A 19,386-nucleotide genomic window follows, 5' to 3' on the forward strand; every position below is an offset into this window, starting at 1 on the left:
TCTGGGATGAATACAACAGTAAAAGACTTCATTTGCCAGAGCTTCCTAACATACTACGAAGTGAGAGGAAAAGCATGAGGGTTGCAAGACAAGAGCTGAACTATATGTTAGCCAAACCTACACAATAGCCATGGAATCAGGACACTAGTCAGTTACACCTTCTCACAGAGACAAATAAAACAGGAGATGTAAGCCTAGAAGCATGCTTAAGATTAGAAACTTTATACATACTCTGGGCTGCAGTTCAATTTCTTCAGGTCTGAGTTCAAATTAGGCACAGGAGCTGGAATTGGAACAATAGGCAGAATACTTCTATCTTGAGTAAGGTTGACTGGTCTCAGGCTCTCTGGTTGCTGAATACCTAGTCCTCCAAGACTAGCTGACAGTTGATTCATTGTAGGATATTGCTGGAAAATAACATTTTAAATAATCACTTATAGTATTTGACAGAATTGGCTGCTTAATCCAAGCTCTATCCCACACTATCTAAATTCCTTCATTCCATAAACCACTCCTGCCTCCAACCTCACCTCCCAAATTCATACCTATAAAGCATTTGACCCAAGCATATGAGGTCCTTGAAAGACCCACTGACAGGCACACTCACCTCCACCCCTTCTATGGGTGTATGGGTGCGCGTGCATGTTAATATAGCTCTACTGGCACAAGTGGTTCTGGGCCATTTTGGGCAGAATAATCAGCCTTCTGTGTCATCTCATTACAAGATCACTCATGGCTTAGACCAGGAATAGGGACCTGGAGCCCTCCGGATGTTGTTGGATTCTAACTTGGCACCAATCAACATGGGGAATGGTTTTCAATCCCCTCCCTAGAGATAAAGAACATTCAAGATAGAATGGAACTTGAAGTGAAATGCTTGCAGGGTACAATAGTTTATTGAAGGTGGGCAAGCATAATATGCCCCACTTAAGTGAACTTAGCGCATGAAGTTCATAATACATACACTGCCATATATACCATTCATTTACTTTCAGGTTTTTTTTAACAAATCAGTCACTATTATAACGGCTTGGATTCAAGCCTGCTCTTGCATGAGCAGAAGGTATTTAAGCTTAAGCCCCCTGCCATTTTCCTTCCTTCCCACAGGAGCCCCCCACACCATATCCCAAGCCATTCTGGATGGACCCTTGACCCTTTTCAGAGGCTGTAGTGAACAGGAAAGCAACACTGCATGAGCAGATCTCCATTCATTCTTTATTGGATCCAACACAACATCATAACTCTATTACTTTTTCTTTCAGTTTATTACGGTCATAGACCCGAAATACAAAATATCGCAATACAACAACTAGTACACCTTACAAATCATTAAAAAGTCTTTCAAACATTTAGATTAAATTACTGTTACTGCAACAAACCAGAATTCAATCTAAACTTAAACAGCATAACAATACATACAATCAATTAAACTGGAATATAAGCGAATTAAAAACCCATAAAGCAGGTTTAAATTTGAATAAATCCTAAACTTTAAATCGACAACCTAAAAATTATAAAACCTGCCTTTTACGAATGGACTGGGCTATATAAAAGAATTTGGCTACATGCAGAGTTACATAATTGTGTTTATCAGATAAAAGGTAGTGCGTTTTCCAGGTTAAAGATCTACCTGGAAGACCAGTAAATAAAGGTAGAATGAGATTTTTTCTTGCATCAGAGTATAGATCACAGAAGAAGAGAACATGGCAAATTGTTTCGGGTAGGTTCATCTTACAGATACAAAATCGGTTTTCTGCGGGAATACCATGAAAGCGACCCTCTAGGATAGCAGAAGGGAAGCAATTGAATCTGGCTCGGGTAAACAGGAATCTATATTGCGGGAAGGTTAAATCTTCTAAGTATGAAGTTTGATTTGGAAAGCAAAAACTCAGGCCAAAATGCAATGGAGAACAAGAAGTTTTTGCTTTTGACATTAGAAACTGACAGTCTAGATCTTTTATCCGTTGGCCAATTGTATGCATTGCAGCCTTAAGATCCCAAGAAGCCAGTAGCTCTTCAGATAAGCCTAAATAGTTTAACTTTTCGTTTAGAATTTTGGACCAAGAACTGACAAACGGATCCCCCCATAGTAGATGAAGGTAACCCAGGGAAGGACCCGTATACGCCATTTTAGTCCAAAAACTAAAAGTTTGCATCCAAGCTGAGCACTCTACAGAATTGATTCCAGCCTCTAAACGAAGACCAGCAGGAGAGGCGCAGTTTGGTAACCCGAATATAGCCCTCAAGAAATCCGAAAGAACTTGTTCTATTTTGGGATTAAAATTTGTAACCCAAACAGGTATACCATAGAGGAGGTGCGGTAATATTTTGATTTTAAAAATGTTTAGGACTGCAGGGATGTATCTGCCTCCTCTGGAGTAGAAGAATCTAATAATAGTTTTGGAAATATTTTGTGCAGATGCGGTGACTGCACAAATCTGGGAAGACCAAGATACTGAAGAACTAAAAATAATACCGAGGTACTTAAATTTATTTACTTGACTAAAATGTTGGCCTTTAATTTTCCAATGATATTCCCGTTTGTTTCGCGAGAAAACCATTATTTGGGATTTGGAAAAATTTATACTGAGAAAAATTTTTTCACAATAAACCATGAAGTTTCTCAGAAGACGCTTTAATCCTATTTCCAAAAAGGACAGTAAAACAGAGTCATCGGCATACAACAACAGAGGACAATTAACCTCTGCTATTTTAGGGGAGTGTAGATTGCTTGAGCAGCAATTTTCTTTTAGATCATTAAGAAAAAGATTGAATAAGGTTGGAGCCAACACACACCCTTGTCGGACACCTACTGTTGCTGGAATGGAATTTGTTAAGTTTCCATTTGGGTCATATCGTACCCTTATCGACGTAGATTGATACAAACGACTAATTAAGAATAAAAGACGTTTGTCGATTGAGGTTTTATATAATTTGGCCCATAGTAGTTTTCTAGGGACAGAATCAAAAGCCATCCTGAGATCCATAAAAGCTGCATAGAGTTGCTGTTCAACCCATTCATATATTTTTCTGCTAGATGTCTGAGCACTAAGCAGTGAGCTAATGTAGATCTCTTTTTACAGAAGCCTGCTTGCTCCTGACCTATAATGGAATTTTCTACTATCCAAGACTGTAATTTCACATTAAGATAGCTCGCATAGACCTTACCAACAACTGAAAGAAGGCTGATAGGCCTATAATTTGCTGGAGTTTCTTTATCTTCTTTCTTGAAAAGGGGAATAACTATTGCCTCCAACCATATTGCAGGGATGTTTCCAGACCGATTTATTTGGGTAAAAAGTGAGGATAGCAGTGGAGCCCACCATTCTACTTTTGCTTTTAGCATTTCTGGTAGAATTAAATCAATTCCAGGGGCCTTACAATTTTTAAGATTTTGGATCAACGGAACTACTTCTGATTGATCAACTGGGGGCCATTCAGACACAGCGTTAAGACTCAGTTGGGAGAAAGACCCGGGGGACTCTTGATTATAATTTGCAAAAATAAAGAGAAAAATGTTGCTCCCAAATAGCTGGGGGTATAGAGCATTTGGTGGAAGCGGGCGAACTTAGGGCATTGGTGACTAACGCCCAAAAAAGTTTAGAATCATTATTTAATGAGACGTTTATTAGGATTTTCCAATTTTCCTGACAGGCCAATTTCTTTTTCTGAACAGTTAGTTTTTTGTAGGACTTCTTTGCTTGAAAGTATTTTAAGGGGAGAGTGAGTACCCCAGAGTTTCTATATGCGGAGTAAATTTCTAATAAATTTTGTTTAGACTCTCTGCATTCCTTATCAAACCATCTGGGATACAATTCTTTGGATTTACAGTTAAAATTTAGAGTTGATGTTAAGGTCTTTGTTAGAGCAGAAGATAGAGAGTGATACTCCGATAAGGTTTCTAAAGTTTCCTTGGATTTGATAATATGGAGTCTAGAAGAAGACCCCGAATAAGAGCCAAGGAATTCGTTCACCTTTGCCTCAACTCGTTCGTTCTAGCGGGGTCTCTTATAGTAGGAATCCGATATAAAATTTGCGTATACGTACTTAGAGGCAGAGGAGATTGGTCTAAAAATAGATAAACTAAATAATAAGGGGAGATGATCACTCTCAGACCTAAGTCCAACTGAAAAATTTCGAAAATTGGAAAATAAGGAAGAGGATTTATTTATTTATTTATTTATTATTTCAATTTATATACCGCCCTTAGCAGAATAGCTCTCAGGGCGGTGAACAAACAAGATAAAATACAATATATCATAATAAAAATCATAAAAACATATACAAACAAACAACAAAAAATACTACAAAAACACAATACGACAAAAATTAAAAATACGGATTAAAAGATTAAAATGGTTAAGAAAATTAAAATGCCTGGGAGCATAAAAAGGTCTTTACCTGGCGCCGAAAAGATAAAAGTGTAGGCGCCAGGCGTACCTCTTCGGGGAGGCTGTTCCACAACTCAGGGGCCACCACAGAAAAGGCCCTAGATCTAGTAACCACCCTCCGGGCTTCCCGATGGGTTGGTACCCGGAGGAGGGCCTTAGATTCTGAACGAAGTGAACGGGTAGGTTCGTATCGAGAGACGCGTTCCACAAGGTATTGAGGTCCCACGCCGTGTAAGGCTTTATAGGTAAGAACCAGGATATCAAAACATAGTCTATCACACTGCATCCGAGCCCTGAAGCAAAAGTAAATTCCGCTTGGTCATTGGCCTTGTTATGTCCATTAATGATTTCCAAACTTAGACATGCCGCAAATTGAATCAAACATAAACCCGCAAAGTTAATCTTATGATCCTTAGATTTCCTAGCATAATGTGGAATTATATTTTTAGGGTCCAAATCCCCCCATAGATTGGATGAGGCCAATACTTCATTATTTGGTCCTATTCCAGCATTTAGGTCACCTGTAATTAAGAGTTTGGCCTTAGGATAGAGATTCTCTAATTTTATTACATAATTTTCTAATTTTTCCCAGGTAGAAACTATACTGCTACTTAAAGATAAAGGGGGGATATAAACATTTATTAGCACAATACATAAGGAGTTTATTTCTATTAAGGCTGAAATAGCCATAATATCACATGGTGTTAATTTTTTAACTTTTGCCCCCAATGTCTTTGAGATCAAAATTGCCATGCCGGCCCTTGGTCTCCCCCTTTTTTTTTTCGAACCGGCATGAAGTTCTAATGTTTCAAAACCATTTAAAAAGATATTTTTAGTTGACCATGTTTCTTGCAAACTCTATTACATAAATAGAACAGTTGTCTATTTTTAAATTTGAATTTATGTATTCAAATGACTTAATTGGAAGCGTATAACCTTCATGTATAATTGTCTGAAAGGAACACATTTTGTGTTTAATTTCCAAACAAAATTGTTGTATCATTAAGACACAAACAACTATCAACATTAACAAATTATTGTCAACCAAAGTCATAAAATTATCTTTTTCAAATCAGGTAAGATGTGCAAATATCTGCCATGGTAAACATTCATTTCTTATGCATAGTAGGGAAGCAAAACAACCTTTGCAATGTAACTTTGCAATTTAGATTGATTAAGGCAATCCTATTTCCATGGATTGTCACGTTTGTTCTCAATTTACTTCTGAGCTGATGAAGGATTGCACTGTGCAAGGGCCACTTTCACTATACAAGAATGTTCTTTAAACTGACTAATCATCCACCTTGATAGACTGTAACAGAATTTTCATGCAAGTCACACTCCTGTTTGTGGAGAACGACGAGGTTGGTCCTTGCTATGTGAGAAGGTAGAAAATGTGGCCTGGAGAAGCAGCTACTATGTTATTGGCAAGATAAACAGAGGCCTGGCCCAGCCCAATCTGTACAGATGCCTCTTCTTTCACTACTCCTCAACTGTATTTCATAAAGCCACCTTAATTATTGGTATACTTTTCAGTAAAGGAAAAATTATCATTCAGAGAGAGCTCTGAATCCCCTGCTAAGTGGTGAATCAAAACAAATTACAACACAAATGTCTTTATTTTGGTGATCTGTTTGTTTTATTTAAAGGGAAAAAACAGAATTCAAAGAATTAAAATGCCAACCTTGATTCATGCATAACTATGCTCTCTCATTCACTTAATTTCTCACAATGGCACCAAACATACAGTTTTAGAGGATTTTCTACTCTCTAACCTGTGGATACTGAGGAAATCCAGAATTATATCCAGAGTTACTGGGGTGTATGGTAGAAGATGGAAGAGGTGAGGCTACATTCTGGTAACCAGGCTGGAGAGCAGGGTACCCATAGCCAAATGGTTTAGACGTTTTAGATGTCTGTGGAACTGAGGAAACAGGAGCTGGACTATTGGTTGAAGAACGTGCCTCTAAACAGAAAAACACAGTATTTTGCTCTTTAAAGAAGCAAGCATCAAAATACAAACTGCTCAATATGAGAGTATAGTGTGCAGGTAGTATGACGAGCATGTAATTAACAAAGCAGTAAAGTGAACTTTAGTTAAATATCTTTTTGTATTGTACCCACCGCTAATCAGTATTTGATGCACAACAATAAAGTAACTAGTAACACAATTCATTTCAGTGAATAAAAGCCCATCATTAGGCTTAACCTTTCCTGATTTCTAGCTATTAAACAAATTTCAAATTATTCTTAAATAGAGGTGTATTAACATTTTAACCTACAAATAAGGAGTTAAGGAATCATATCCACTTTCTTACATATTTAACCTTCTAAATGAAGTTGTCCAATAAATTGTATGCATTCAACTACAACCAGAATTAAACAGTTAAACTGATCAGAAGCTAAAATATGTTATATAAAACCCTATGCTGCATAGACAAATATCATGAGTATTTTGTTTTAAAAAGTACATGATTTATAACTACTTATTTTCAAGATTAAAAACTAATCTTATTAACACATGTGGGAGTATATCCAACTAAAATGAGATGGTCTTACTTCTAATTAAACATATTTAGGACTGTGCTGCATGTTAGCAAATCCGTTCTCAGTTTCATTTAATATGCAATTTGAAAGGCAGAAGTAATTCAAATACACTGCACTCTCTATTTGAAATTGAACTCATAGCAAATAATGCACAGACTCTATACTACAGATGTACCTCCATCCTCAAACCTCACAAATGTTTCATGTTTAAAGCCATGATTATTTTAGTATACCAGCTTTTAAAAAAAAAAACATAATATTGACATTGTAATATTAAATCATTAAACAAAACCACAATTCACCTGGATAGCCACCTCCTTCAAGAGTATCATAATTGTTGAGAATGGGAGATGCACTGCTAGTAGTGGAAGAGCTGTCAATAGCTAGAAGAGAAAATACACACACACCTTTTTATTTAATTGGTTGTATCTGCATGCTGACAAATATTTATCAATACCTGGAAAGAAACTATATAACGCTTGGGAATTTAGGGTGCAATCTAACTTGCATTTACTCCTGGCTGAGGGGAGTTGGATGCAGCCATCTCTAGCTGAGTCAGCTGGATCCCAGCTCAGCAGGACTATGCCAGCATAAATTCCTCAGCCTGGGGCTCAGCCAAGACTGGTGTAAGTGAAGCTGTCGTAAACCAGGATAAATCCAAAAAAGGAATGTTCTGGGGGCACGCTGGGGTGTGGCTGAGGTGAGGGGATTTAGGCCATATGCAACTAATGTTTGGAACACTCCTGCAGGTCCCAATCCATGCAAAAGTTACACCGGTCTAAGAAAAGAAATATAATAGAAGTCAATGGAGAAGGCTTACTCCCTGGTAGAGGTATTTGAGACAGCATGCTTTTACTTTCTGGTCCCTGCGTGAAGCTCCTGACATTCAGCCAACCCAGAGGCTCCTGAACGGCAATTGAATGCAGTGTAACTTTATGCCACCTTCTGTTATGCCAGCTTCCTCTGAGTTGGATTGCTCTGTTAATATTTACTGGTAATTTCATATGATTTTAGCTTAATCTTTGTTTACAGCAGTTGTCAATTTGGACAGTTAAGTTTGCCCATGTTTAATAACTGTTTAAAAGGACAGAACCTGATAAAAAAATAACTTGAGACACTTTTAGTGGTTATAGTTCTTGCATTAAAATCTCAAACCACTCTATATATCTTATGACTTCCCATTTATGTACTTTGAAGCTAAAGTATTTGCAAGCATAAACAAAAATCTGGAAGCACTGTCAAGGTCAAGGTATCTGTGTGTGTGTACTAGAGAGAGGGAAAAGAAATGTTAACATAGTGGGAACACTCTTAGCTTTTTTTTACATTTTATTATTTTTGTATATTTTATGGTACCTCATAAATCACTTTGAGACTTTTTTTGTAAAAAGCAACAAATAAATTTAATAAATGATAGTAATACCAGAGTTCCTGGCATTGCTTCCACTTCCAGACTCAATCAGATCAGCCCTCTTCAAGAATACACATTTGTTGGGGACAGTTGTTAAATACACAAGTTTTTAATTATATTAAGTGGAAAATATACCAAGAACAACTATGTTAATGTCTGTTAAACATAGCAAATACATGCACAGACTGGATCTGAAGGTTCCTTTCCCTTTTGGATCCAGCCTAGTGTCTTATGGCACCCTTAAATGCTAACACATATATAGGTGTAGAAAAGAAAAAAACCACTTTGTAAACAGTGGTGCCAAAAGGCCATGAGATGCACATGGTAGTGTCTGGATCCTACGCAAAACTCAGATGTGAACTTTGCATATTACTCTCCTTGACTGTACCTCTTGGATTCGATGACCTTTTGGCCAACTCCTTCCAAAGCGTGACACAGGTAAAATGCACACCGGAAAACTTTTAAAAGGTACCTCAATATGCCTTAATTGTATAGCAAACTTCCTCCAAATATCAAATAGCCTTAGTTTTCAAATGAATATGTTAACTTATTCCTATCCAGATCATCTTGCAGACACTCTTTTCTTGGCGCTCCTACTAAATAAGGTGTAATAAATGGTTACTGGGGAAAGGACTTTTTTGGTGATGACAGCCTGGTCATGGAATACCCTCCCTCAAAAGGCTCGCCTGGTGCCTTATACCCTTTTTTTGAAACCGCATGAAGACCTTTTATTTTATTTTTATTTTTCCCGGTATTTTTTTAGATCAGTGTGCTTTTTGTACACTGATTTTTGTTTGTTTGTTTGGGGACAGCAAGGATTGCACTAAAATTTAATAAGTTTCTTTGATGGTTTAAGGTTGTAAACTGCCCACAGGATAGTATTATTAGACAGCATACACATGTTGTAAATAAAACAAACCCTTTATGCATTAAAAATTAAAATTAGAATTCATTAAATGTATCATTTATTAGCCTCAATGAAAAGTGTTACAAGTTCAAGATAATTATCTAAGATTTATTTAGTACCAATCCCTATATATATGTATATATATTGTATTTTATGTATTTTAATTGTATTTTAATTTATTTTAATGTTGTTGTGATTTTACTGTTTACAATTTTATTATGTACATGTTTGATTTTATTTTTTTAAGCCGCCCTGAGTGCCCTATTATAGGGTAGAAGGGCGGGATAGAAATATTTTAAATAAATAAATAAATAGTACCAATACCGAGCTAGGTTCTGAAAGGACTGCCAATTCTTACTCATCAAACTGAAACAGCTAAGTGCTTCGGCAATGACCACCTGAGATATTTCCCATGCCTGTTTTGAAGTTAAGCACAACAGTCCAGTACTATATTCACTAATAGGCAAAAAACCTAGCCATTTAAGAAAGTACCTATAGGCTTCAGATATTTCTGTCAAACCTTAAAAAGCAGGGAAATTAGGCAGCTATAGTGAATGTACCAGGGGAGCAGGAGACTTCACCTCCTCTCTGAGATATTGGACTGCCCTACAAAGTTGTCAAAATGCAAACACAATTTGGGTTGGTCTTTCACAGTCCAATCCACTTCCTGTGTAGGAAGGAAGAATTTGGTAACATGTGCCTCTGAACTTATGGTGAGTGGTGGCAACACCTGCCATCTCTAAAGATGGGAAATTATATTTTTGTATGTTTGTTGGTGTTCTTCTTACTTTGCTTCTTTTCTGTGTTACTATTGTTTCTACAGAGAATCTAATCTAGAAAATTTTATTTCCCTCATTATTCATCCTAGAAACCTGTGTCAAATTTATTTTTATTAATTTCAAAGCCTTTTTATTGGTCAATGTCATATGATGGTGAAGACAGCCATTTGTGTTTCAAATTGGAGGTTATGTTCTATTTCTATTTTGGGTGCATTAACAGTTGAATCTGAAACTGCAGTTTGATGTAAAATCAGACTGATTACAATATGCTGCTACTTAAGCAATGACTAGCTGTTGGAAAAAATAAACTTGGCCTACCCAAGATGCATGTTTTCAGCCTCCTATGTTTAAATCAGTTCATTTAAGGAAAGGTGGGCATGGTCAATTAAAAACATAGAGCACACCTAAAAATTTTCTAGAATATATTTCACCTCCCACTGTTCTATCTTGTGCAAACTGAGACGCTCCTGATGTCCACTGGAGACTATTCTGCAGAATAGTCAGTGCTATTATTCCACAATTGTTTTTGGAGTTTTCTAGTGTATATTTTGCAAAGCGTTGCTGTGCTTCACATATTCATAGAAACAGAAGCAAAAGAAAATGATTTCCTATAGGAAACTTCACTAAAATTGCAAAGTAAATCAAACATATTTAAAGTGACTATCTGAACTATATCAACAGTCTTAATATTGTTGCCTCCTCCCTAATAAAACAAGATCAGCACAGCACATGTCTTCTTTCTATTATCTGGGCTGATTGCAGGTGTTGCCACCACTCATCATATGCTCAGAGGCACATGTTACCAAATTCTTCCAAGCTACACAGCAAGTGGATTGGACTGTGAAAGACCAACCCAAATTGTGTTTGCATTTTGACCAATTTGTAGGGCAGTCCAATATCTCAGAGAGGAGGTCAGGTCTCCTGCTCCCCTAGTGCATAGCTGCCCAATTTCCCTGCTTTTTAAAGTTTGACAGAAATATCTGTGGGCTATAGGTACATTCTTAAACCGCAAGGTTTTTTGCCTATTAGTGAATTTCTCTGCTTTTTAATCCGGGAGGTAAGAAATGGGATCCTGTGCAAGTTTGCTGAGAATGGATTGATCATTTGCATGCTTATTGAGTTCAGAGGGATTTACTCCCCTGCAGTTAGGATAGGTGAAACTGACCACAGAGGATGGGGAGGGGAGGAAGGGCAGAGCAGAGGAGGGGGATGAAAGCAAGCAGGAGAGGGAGGGGAGGAGAAGGGCAGGTTTGATCATTTGCATGTTCATTGAGTTCAGTGGGATTTACTGCCCTGCAATCATGCTTGGGATAGGTATAACTGACCGAGGGGGAGGAGGGCGGGCAGGCTGGAGTGGGCAGGGGAGGAGGAAGAAGGAAGAGAGGAGGAAGGAAGAGGAGAAGGAGGGAAAAGGCAGGTATGATCATTTGCATGCTTATTAAGTTCAATGGGATTTACTTCCATGCAACTGACCATGGGGGTAGAGGAGGGGAAGGAGAGGAGACGGAAGGAGAAAGGCCAGAGAGCGGGGAGCCGATTGGAAGAGGGGGCAAAGGAGGGGAAGGGAAAAGGCAAAAGGCAGGTGATGGAAGGGGAGGGCAGGTTTGATCATTTGCATGCTTATTGAGTTCAGTGGGATTTACTCATGTGCAATCATGCTTAGGATAAGTGAAACCAACCTGGTGGAGGGGCAGGGAGGGGGGAAGAGGGAGGGGAGGAGATTGGGTGGGTCGACACTAAATAGAGGGAAAGTTCCTTCCCAAAAGGAAAACATTGTGAACAGTATCATTGCTTGTCAGCATTTCCCCCACCTTTTTATTCTACAGCAGTGACATGTAGCCTCCCACCCAAAGTTAAACCAAAGCTGTCCTTGGCCACATCCACACCAGGCCTTTATTTCACTTTGGACAGTCATGGCTTCTCCCATAGAATCATGGGCAGTGTAGTTAGTGAAGGGTGCTCAGAGTTGCTAGGAGACGCCCTGTTTCCCTCACAGAGCTTCAATCAGAATGGCTGATCATTAAACCACTCTGGCCACTGAAGCTCTCTCAGGGGAAGAGGAGTCTCCTCTCAGCACCCTTCACAAACTACACTTCCCAGGATTCTTTGGGGGAAGCCATGACTGTCTCAAGTGAAATCAAAGTCTGGTGTGGTGTGGCCCCCTGATTAGCCAAGCCCAGCAGCTGTGAGTCTGGCTTTTAGAACACTGATGGTTTTTATTGAGTATGCCCAACATTATCATTCAGTTCAATGCAAAATTTCTTAAATTAATTAAAAATCATCCAGGCATTTTTTTTTAACTTTTAAACTGCAGAAGATGAAGATCAGAGTATGGAGCAAGGTCAGTAATAGCATTACAGGTACTTAGTGAACATGGCTGATCTTCAATTAATTTCAACAAATTATGAAACAAAAAGTCTAGAAGGGGTCTGGGTTTTCCCCCTCTCTTTTTACACTTTGACTCTTGGTTCTCTCTGTTTTGTGTATCACCATGAAAATTTAGAGGGTTGTTAAGCAAGCATTTCTGAGTTCAGGACTATAAGTTTTGTAAGGTTTTGTTTTGAAATGAACTTATGGGAAGCAACAGAATGGCATGGGGGTATTTTCAATTTAACATTGCGGAATGCAAAAAATCCATGGTGGCTACAGCATACAGCCACTCTCATGGCTGTATAATAACTTCAACATTTTTTCCTGTTTAAGGCTATTCTTTGACAGGTAGATTTGTGGCATAACTAGACCGCATCAGAGATAGTGAAATAGTTATACAGTTGTGTTACGGGACAGAGCCAGACTTTTTTTGTGACACTACTCAGAGAAACGGTTTCCCAGCACCTTCTCTTTTGTTGCCCATGGCAGCCATTTTGTGCTGGCACCCACGGCAGTTGTATCAATATATGAGTATCAGCACCTCATTTTTAAAAAAAACCAAAAAAGCACTGGTCAGAAGCATAATACAAAAAGTTCCTAACATGGCTTCCAAAGGAAAAAAGATGTATAAATACACACCAAAATATTTTTTAAAATTCTCCTGAACAGTTATTTTGCAAGCTTCTTAAACGTTATTTTAAAAAGTACTATTAATATAATATGGCTTTCCTATGTTATTCAGAAATGTAGCCAGCTACTATAGTTGAAAGAGTTGATCTCAGAAAAGAGCTTAATCTTCTTTACATCAGCCTTTCCCAACCAGTGTGCCTCCAGATGTTGTTGGACCACAACTCCCATCAGCCTCAGCCAGCATTGCCAACGGCTGAGGCTGATGGGAGTTGTAGTCCAACAACATCTGGAGGCACACCGGTTGGGAAAGGCTGCTCTACATGAACAATGTTTGCTCCATGGTTGAAAAATCTTCAGACGTATTTATTTATTTGATTTATATCCCACCCTTCTTCTCAGTAGGAGCCCAGGGCAGCAAGATTTGCTGTAAGGCTAAGGTAATTCACACCAATAATGGCACTACCTGCCATTTGTCGGTTAGGTTTTAGCAGCAACAAAAATGTTAAAAATCTGAAGACCAACTTCAAAAGCAAGCCTCAATATATAAACCACCAATATTCCAATGTTTATATCTGACCCTTAAACACACGCTATGAGTTTGACAAAGTAAAACTTTTCTGAAAACAAAGAAGAAAATGGTCTCCAGTATATTCTTTAGTATATTATAAACATGCTTTCATTGGATTGTGTTCCCCACTCTCCGCCAATAGACTGTCTTGGTGTCCAACACAGGACAACCTGGCTATTTTTCTTCAAATAGCTACCTTCTTCTGGTGGACGCAAATTCTGTAATTCATTTACATTTTTACTCATCCCTTCTCCAAAGGCTTTCAGTTCTGAAAAACTACTTTTAGTACTAAATCTTTCTAACAAATAAATACGGTGACCCAAAGAGTGAACAACAGCAATGTCTTAGTAGCCTTGATTCATGATCAGCTTAGATCTACCCCCATTTGCTATGTTCCGGAGACTGAATGCCTCCAAAAAAGCAGTGAAAGACTATACAGTAATTAGCATCAAGCTTTTTATCAGCTTTAAATGGATTTACAGCGAGGGATCAACTGCAGAAGCTAAAGATTAGACAATTTTTGCATCCAGAAAATTTTTTAAGATGCAGAACTGACAAGTCTGTATTATAGTGGTACTTTGCATAACAATAAAATAGAGAATGGACAATAACAGGCAGAACTTTCTTTTTATAATATATTGGAATGAAGGATACATTTGTGTGGGTTAATACACAAGAAATACCACTTGAAAAACCCATGTCCAGCCTCAGAGTTACAAGAAAGAATGGTCCAAAACCACTAACACGTTCTTGAAGGCGCATCCATCCATGCCAACTTGACAACCTTCCCATACCCAATCTGGAGCACATTGTATAAAGTACATAAGCAGCTCAACAGCACTACTTCCAACTTTGTTTGTTTTTTTTAAAAAACAAAATTCACTTAGATATATAGGCACTTATTAAACATGAAGATTTAAAAATGACACACTACTGAAACTACTGCCAACACAATTACCAGCTATTTTAATTATAAGCATGCCATGTTCATATCTAGACCTTCACTTTTAAAAAGTTTGTATACACCACCGCAAGGTAACAGTCGCAGTTTAATAACTTAATAATAAGTTTAATAACTCTTTTGGTTTCAAGTATCTCTGGGTACTTTTTTTTTAGAAGTTTGCCAAAACTTATTAAATCTGAAATAAATCTTTGCACTGCATAAATATTCATTGCAACAGGAAGAGAACCACACAAAATGTTTTGACAAATATATTCCCACATAGCAGGTATTTTTTGTAAATGTTTGTCTGTATAGACAGGCTAATTAGCATCGAAAGTTATGCTAATTATTTATTTAGCTAATTAAATTTGACTGTTCAACATTTAGCATCAAAAGGTATTCTGTCTTTTGGTTATCTATCTTTCTCATACATTAACAAAGGAAGCAGTTTTACGTTTATAGTAACGACAAATGAGTATCATTGGAATAACTTATGCTGCAATGGCAACATTAACATGAACTGAAAATTATGACAGCTTTTTTAAAAGCCTCCAAACTGGACAAAGTACATCATATATGTCTACACCTTTAATTTTAAATAATAGCACTCTCTTACTGAAGAGTGCCCCATTACTTTCCTGTATCTTTAGCTACTAAATTCAACTGCATTTGTGCCTTCAATTAATTAGACTGTTCAAGGATCAGGATAATTAGTTCTATGTACGTTTGTTCAGGGAATGGAATAAATGCCATCAAAATTGTGTATGAAAATGAGAAATACTGGTGCAAAGCTAAAAGCAGACCTGCTTCCTCATCCTCCTCATCCTCTTCCTCATCATCTGAACTTGATGACAAGGGAGTTGCTGGAGAGCTAGCTTGATTATTAACATATCCACCATACTGCATGCCTGTGAAGTGGAAAGCACAAATACAAGAATCAGACACACAGAAAAGGTGAGAAGCTGAAAGCACAAATCGGAGCATTAAAAGCGACAGCAAAACCAGGCATTACAAAAAGATATCCTAACATGAAAAATGAGTGTATAACCCAATCAATACTAGGAAAGTTCTCTCTTCGCAGAATAGCAGACAATTTTTATTGCAGTGGTTTGGTTAATTATTAGTAACAGATAAAGACATTTAGCAGAATTAGAACACACAGTTTATCCTTCAGAGATAAAAAGTCAGAGAGGTTTCTTAATGAAGTCAGAGAATTTTTTTTAAAAAAGTAGGCAAAATCTTTCTGAGACCCATTTTTAAAAAGTTAGTTTTTAGGATTTCACATTTTCATACAGGGATAAATATGGATTGCCCATGAATATGATACATTTCATTTCATAAATGCGATACATTTCACTTGTTGTCGTTAGCATTGTACTTCCAGTATCAATTTAGAAGTGCTAATACTGAGATGAGTGTTAGTTTTCCTTAACCCACACAAATTTCTAAATAATGTCAACAACTCTCCACATAACTGACATTAGATTATTAAAACCTTTGTATGCAAACAGGCATGTACACATAGCCTATGACTACAGTAAAACAGAAGGATGTGGGCTGTTCTATGTCAGCTATGGAAAGTGAAAGGTCTTTCCACAAACCTCTTTTTACCTACGTAGCTACGTAACGGGATTCCATTTCAGTACTCCATTTGAATTCCCCCTGTTGGGAGAAGTGCTTACAAATGCGAAGTAGCATTCAGAGTTTGGCACGTGCTCTGTGGCTTATCAGCTATGATTAAAGAGTCAAAATTTCAACATTTTAAATCTCTCTCTCTCTTTGAGAAGTTACTTATGCCCACAAGTTGACTATGAGCGAATGGAAAGACCACTTACACTCACAAAACATTATTTCATTTATGGAATGGAAGCTTTGGAAACTATGAATTTACACACGGCAGGCAAAAAAATCTCCCTAACACAAATGCATTCTTAAACTGTTTCTACAATAAACAGAAGACTTTTTGTTGCCCGTTAGGCTTCATTTAGCAGAATCTATACCAATATACATAACCATACAGCTTGGGACCAGGATACTTAAAAGTTAGTCTCACTGTTTATATACCCAAGTGATCACAGGCCCTCCTGCAGATACCACCTTATCAGGTGGTCTGTTTATGATGTAGGGATTGGGCTTCAGTGTGGAAGCACCAACCCTTTAGAACTCCCTCCCATTATGCACCATTTCTATTGTCGATTGTCTTTTCAGCACCTACCAAATACCTTTTTTCCACAAACCTTTTAAGTGAAGATCCTTATCCCAGTCTGTCTCTGTATTGAATTTGAAATTGTTTATCTCCATTTTTACTGCAAAAGTTTTTTTATTGTTAATTGCTTTGGGATATTTCATGGGAGGCAATTTATAAATGAAATAACCTTCAAGTAATACTTACATATCTCTGCAGCATATTAGTCTATACATGAGTGGTACAGGTAAGAACCACACAAGGCTTTATAGCAAGACAGGGTTAAGGTCACAATCATATGCACAGTTCAAATGTCCTTACTTCAGTGAAATTCAATGGGACTTGCTTCTGAATAAACTTGCAAGTAATCAGGCTGATCAAGTGTGGGGAGGGGCGGAAGGAATCTACCAGCCAAAACAATGAGATGTTAAGGAGAAATTAAGAAGTTGATGGTATTTTTATTACTATTAATGTATCAATCTAGCCTCTGATAATGCATTGTTATCTGCATAGCAGTCGCTCACAACTAACTCATTCTGATCTCAAATGAGACAGAGGGTTGTTTTTTTGGGGGGGGGGAAGAGTATCATAAAAAAAAAAATTAAAGGCCAGTAGCTCTTTTTCTCAGATTTAGGCTCAATTACTCTTCATTGAAACCTCAAGGCAAAGTTACTGTAATTAATTATGTCACCTTGGGTGCCTTCAGACAGAGGTGATTTAATACCATTCATAACATTAAAAAATGCTACCCTTGATGTTTGTTTGGATGTCTTAATTGTTGCAGAATGTCATAGCCTGCTCGCTAGTAACAACAGTTTGCCAGTAACACATTACAGCAGTGATTTGCACTGGCCCCCTCCCGTCTTTCATCTCAATTTAAGGTAATGATACTGACTTATAAAACCCTAAATGGTTTGCACCAATGTAACATTATGATAACATCCACCACCCCTATAGAACCAACACAATCGCAAACATGAACACAACACTATCTTAAGATAAAGTTACGCCTATAAGGACTTGTATGGCAGCATTCTTCAAACCTGCCTTTTCAATACCTTTCCCTCAAAAACTTGACAGTCATACTCTGACCATTTCCCAAAAGCACTGGCTTTTGAGAAAAGGGCTGCAAACCCCAGTCTCTGGGATATAGTTGTAATTACTAATGATATACGACATCAGATCAACCCAAATTTTGACCTCATGGTTCTGTGGGTGGGGATGTCGTTAGGCAACCAAAACTTTCAGTGGTGATCCCTGGAGTTACCATTAAACACCCATATTCAAGCGAGGCTATTGATTTCTGAACATCTCTCTCCTATTTCTCTCTCTAATTTCACCATACATGCACCACACTGTTGTATATGTAAAAGACTCCTACTAGAAAAGTTTGACTCTTGCAATAGTAATTTGACAAACCAGTTGTCTTGCACATATCTTTCTTGATATACAAATGGCATCTGTGGTCACTGAATTATGATCTCAAAAGTAGTTTAGATGTTTTCACAAGCAGCTTACAAGCTGCAAAGAGTGTGTGCATACACACACACACACACAAATATAAACATTCATCAGAGCCAAAATCTTACAGGCAATCAAATTCCATTGTGCTTCCAGCCAACTCCTTAAACTACTAGTACTGGGATATATGACCACATAAAAACTAGAAAAATGAACTTATCACAAAACATTACATTCAAATTTTAGGGCGATATCAAAATGCAGAGACTTATTCTAGTTTTATACCTTCTTGAAGCAAGGAGTCTGATGGCTGTGTAAAGGACAAGGAAGTGGTGAGCTTTGTTGTCTTCTCTACAACAGGTGTTCTCACTGAAGAATTCACAGCTGAAGACATGCCCTGGGCAGGTTTTATAGGCTGAACATTCTGTTTTACATGATGTGGTGACCCTGAAATACAACCAAGAAGAAGGAAATGCACATTATGTGGTAACGGTTACTTTGATCAACAGCTTTCAGGGATGTAACTATGTTAGCCTGTTGTAGCAATAAGTCCTTTGCACTTTAAAAATTAACAGTTACTGAGGCATAATTTCCTTGAACTAAAGTCCACTTTATCAGATACATGATGATTCTCCATGGGGGGGGGGGGGGAAGAGAGTGTACACACACGATTATTCTCCATGAGCAGAAGTGTGTGTCTCTCTCTCTCTGTGTGTACACAGACAAACTAAGGATAATATTTCATATACCTGATGAAGTGGGCTTCAGTCCATAAAAGCATATGACACAATAAATCTTAGCTCAGGTGTCACAAGACTTGTTACTAATGAATAGTTGTCTACTTCAAAACGGCAGCTGCTTTATACACTACACTGAAGAAGAAAAACTGTGTTGAAAATCAACACTGTTAAGTAAACATTTACTTATTTGAGCTACTTATATGCCACTTAATCACCAACGTTTCTAAGCACTTAAGAAAGCAAACTATTAGCTTCCGTAAGGAGCTATCATTAAAGTTGACACTGTCTGTATGACCTGTGTACCATTCACATTTTTAATGAATGAATTACATAGTAGCAGACATTCTGGAAAACATGACCGTAGCAACTGTCTTGTATTAACTGATTGTACGTAAGCCACTCTGGGAGCCGTTTTGGCTGAAGAGTGGGGTACAAATACAATAAATATATATAGTAC

At 37.6% G+C, this 19,386-nt stretch overlaps 1 protein-coding gene across 2 annotated transcripts in view; it reads right to left on the reverse strand.

The window, feature by feature from the left end:
- The window catches only part of SEC24B (SEC24 homolog B, COPII coat complex component), a 52,513-nt gene that overhangs the window by 19,826 nt on the left and 13,301 nt on the right, over positions 1-19,386 (reverse strand). The window contains exons 3-7 of one of the 2 annotated variants that reach the window (XM_061585420.1): positions 18,475-18,636; positions 15,347-15,451; positions 7,241-7,321; positions 6,167-6,357; positions 232-407 (exon numbers count right to left, since the gene is read on the reverse strand). In XM_061585420.1, the coding sequence (XP_061441404.1) occupies positions 232-407; positions 6,167-6,357; positions 7,241-7,321; positions 15,347-15,451; positions 18,475-18,636 (715 nt within the window). The remainder of the gene's footprint in view (positions 1-231; positions 408-6,166; positions 6,358-7,240; positions 7,322-15,346; positions 15,452-18,474; positions 18,637-19,386) is intronic. The other variant, XM_061585421.1, reaches the window with a different exon arrangement.

This window comes from Rhineura floridana, chromosome 9 (genome assembly GCF_030035675.1).
Source record: "Rhineura floridana isolate rRhiFlo1 chromosome 9, rRhiFlo1.hap2, whole genome shotgun sequence".
In the NCBI taxonomy this organism is placed as follows: domain Eukaryota; kingdom Metazoa; phylum Chordata; class Lepidosauria; order Squamata; family Rhineuridae; genus Rhineura; species Rhineura floridana.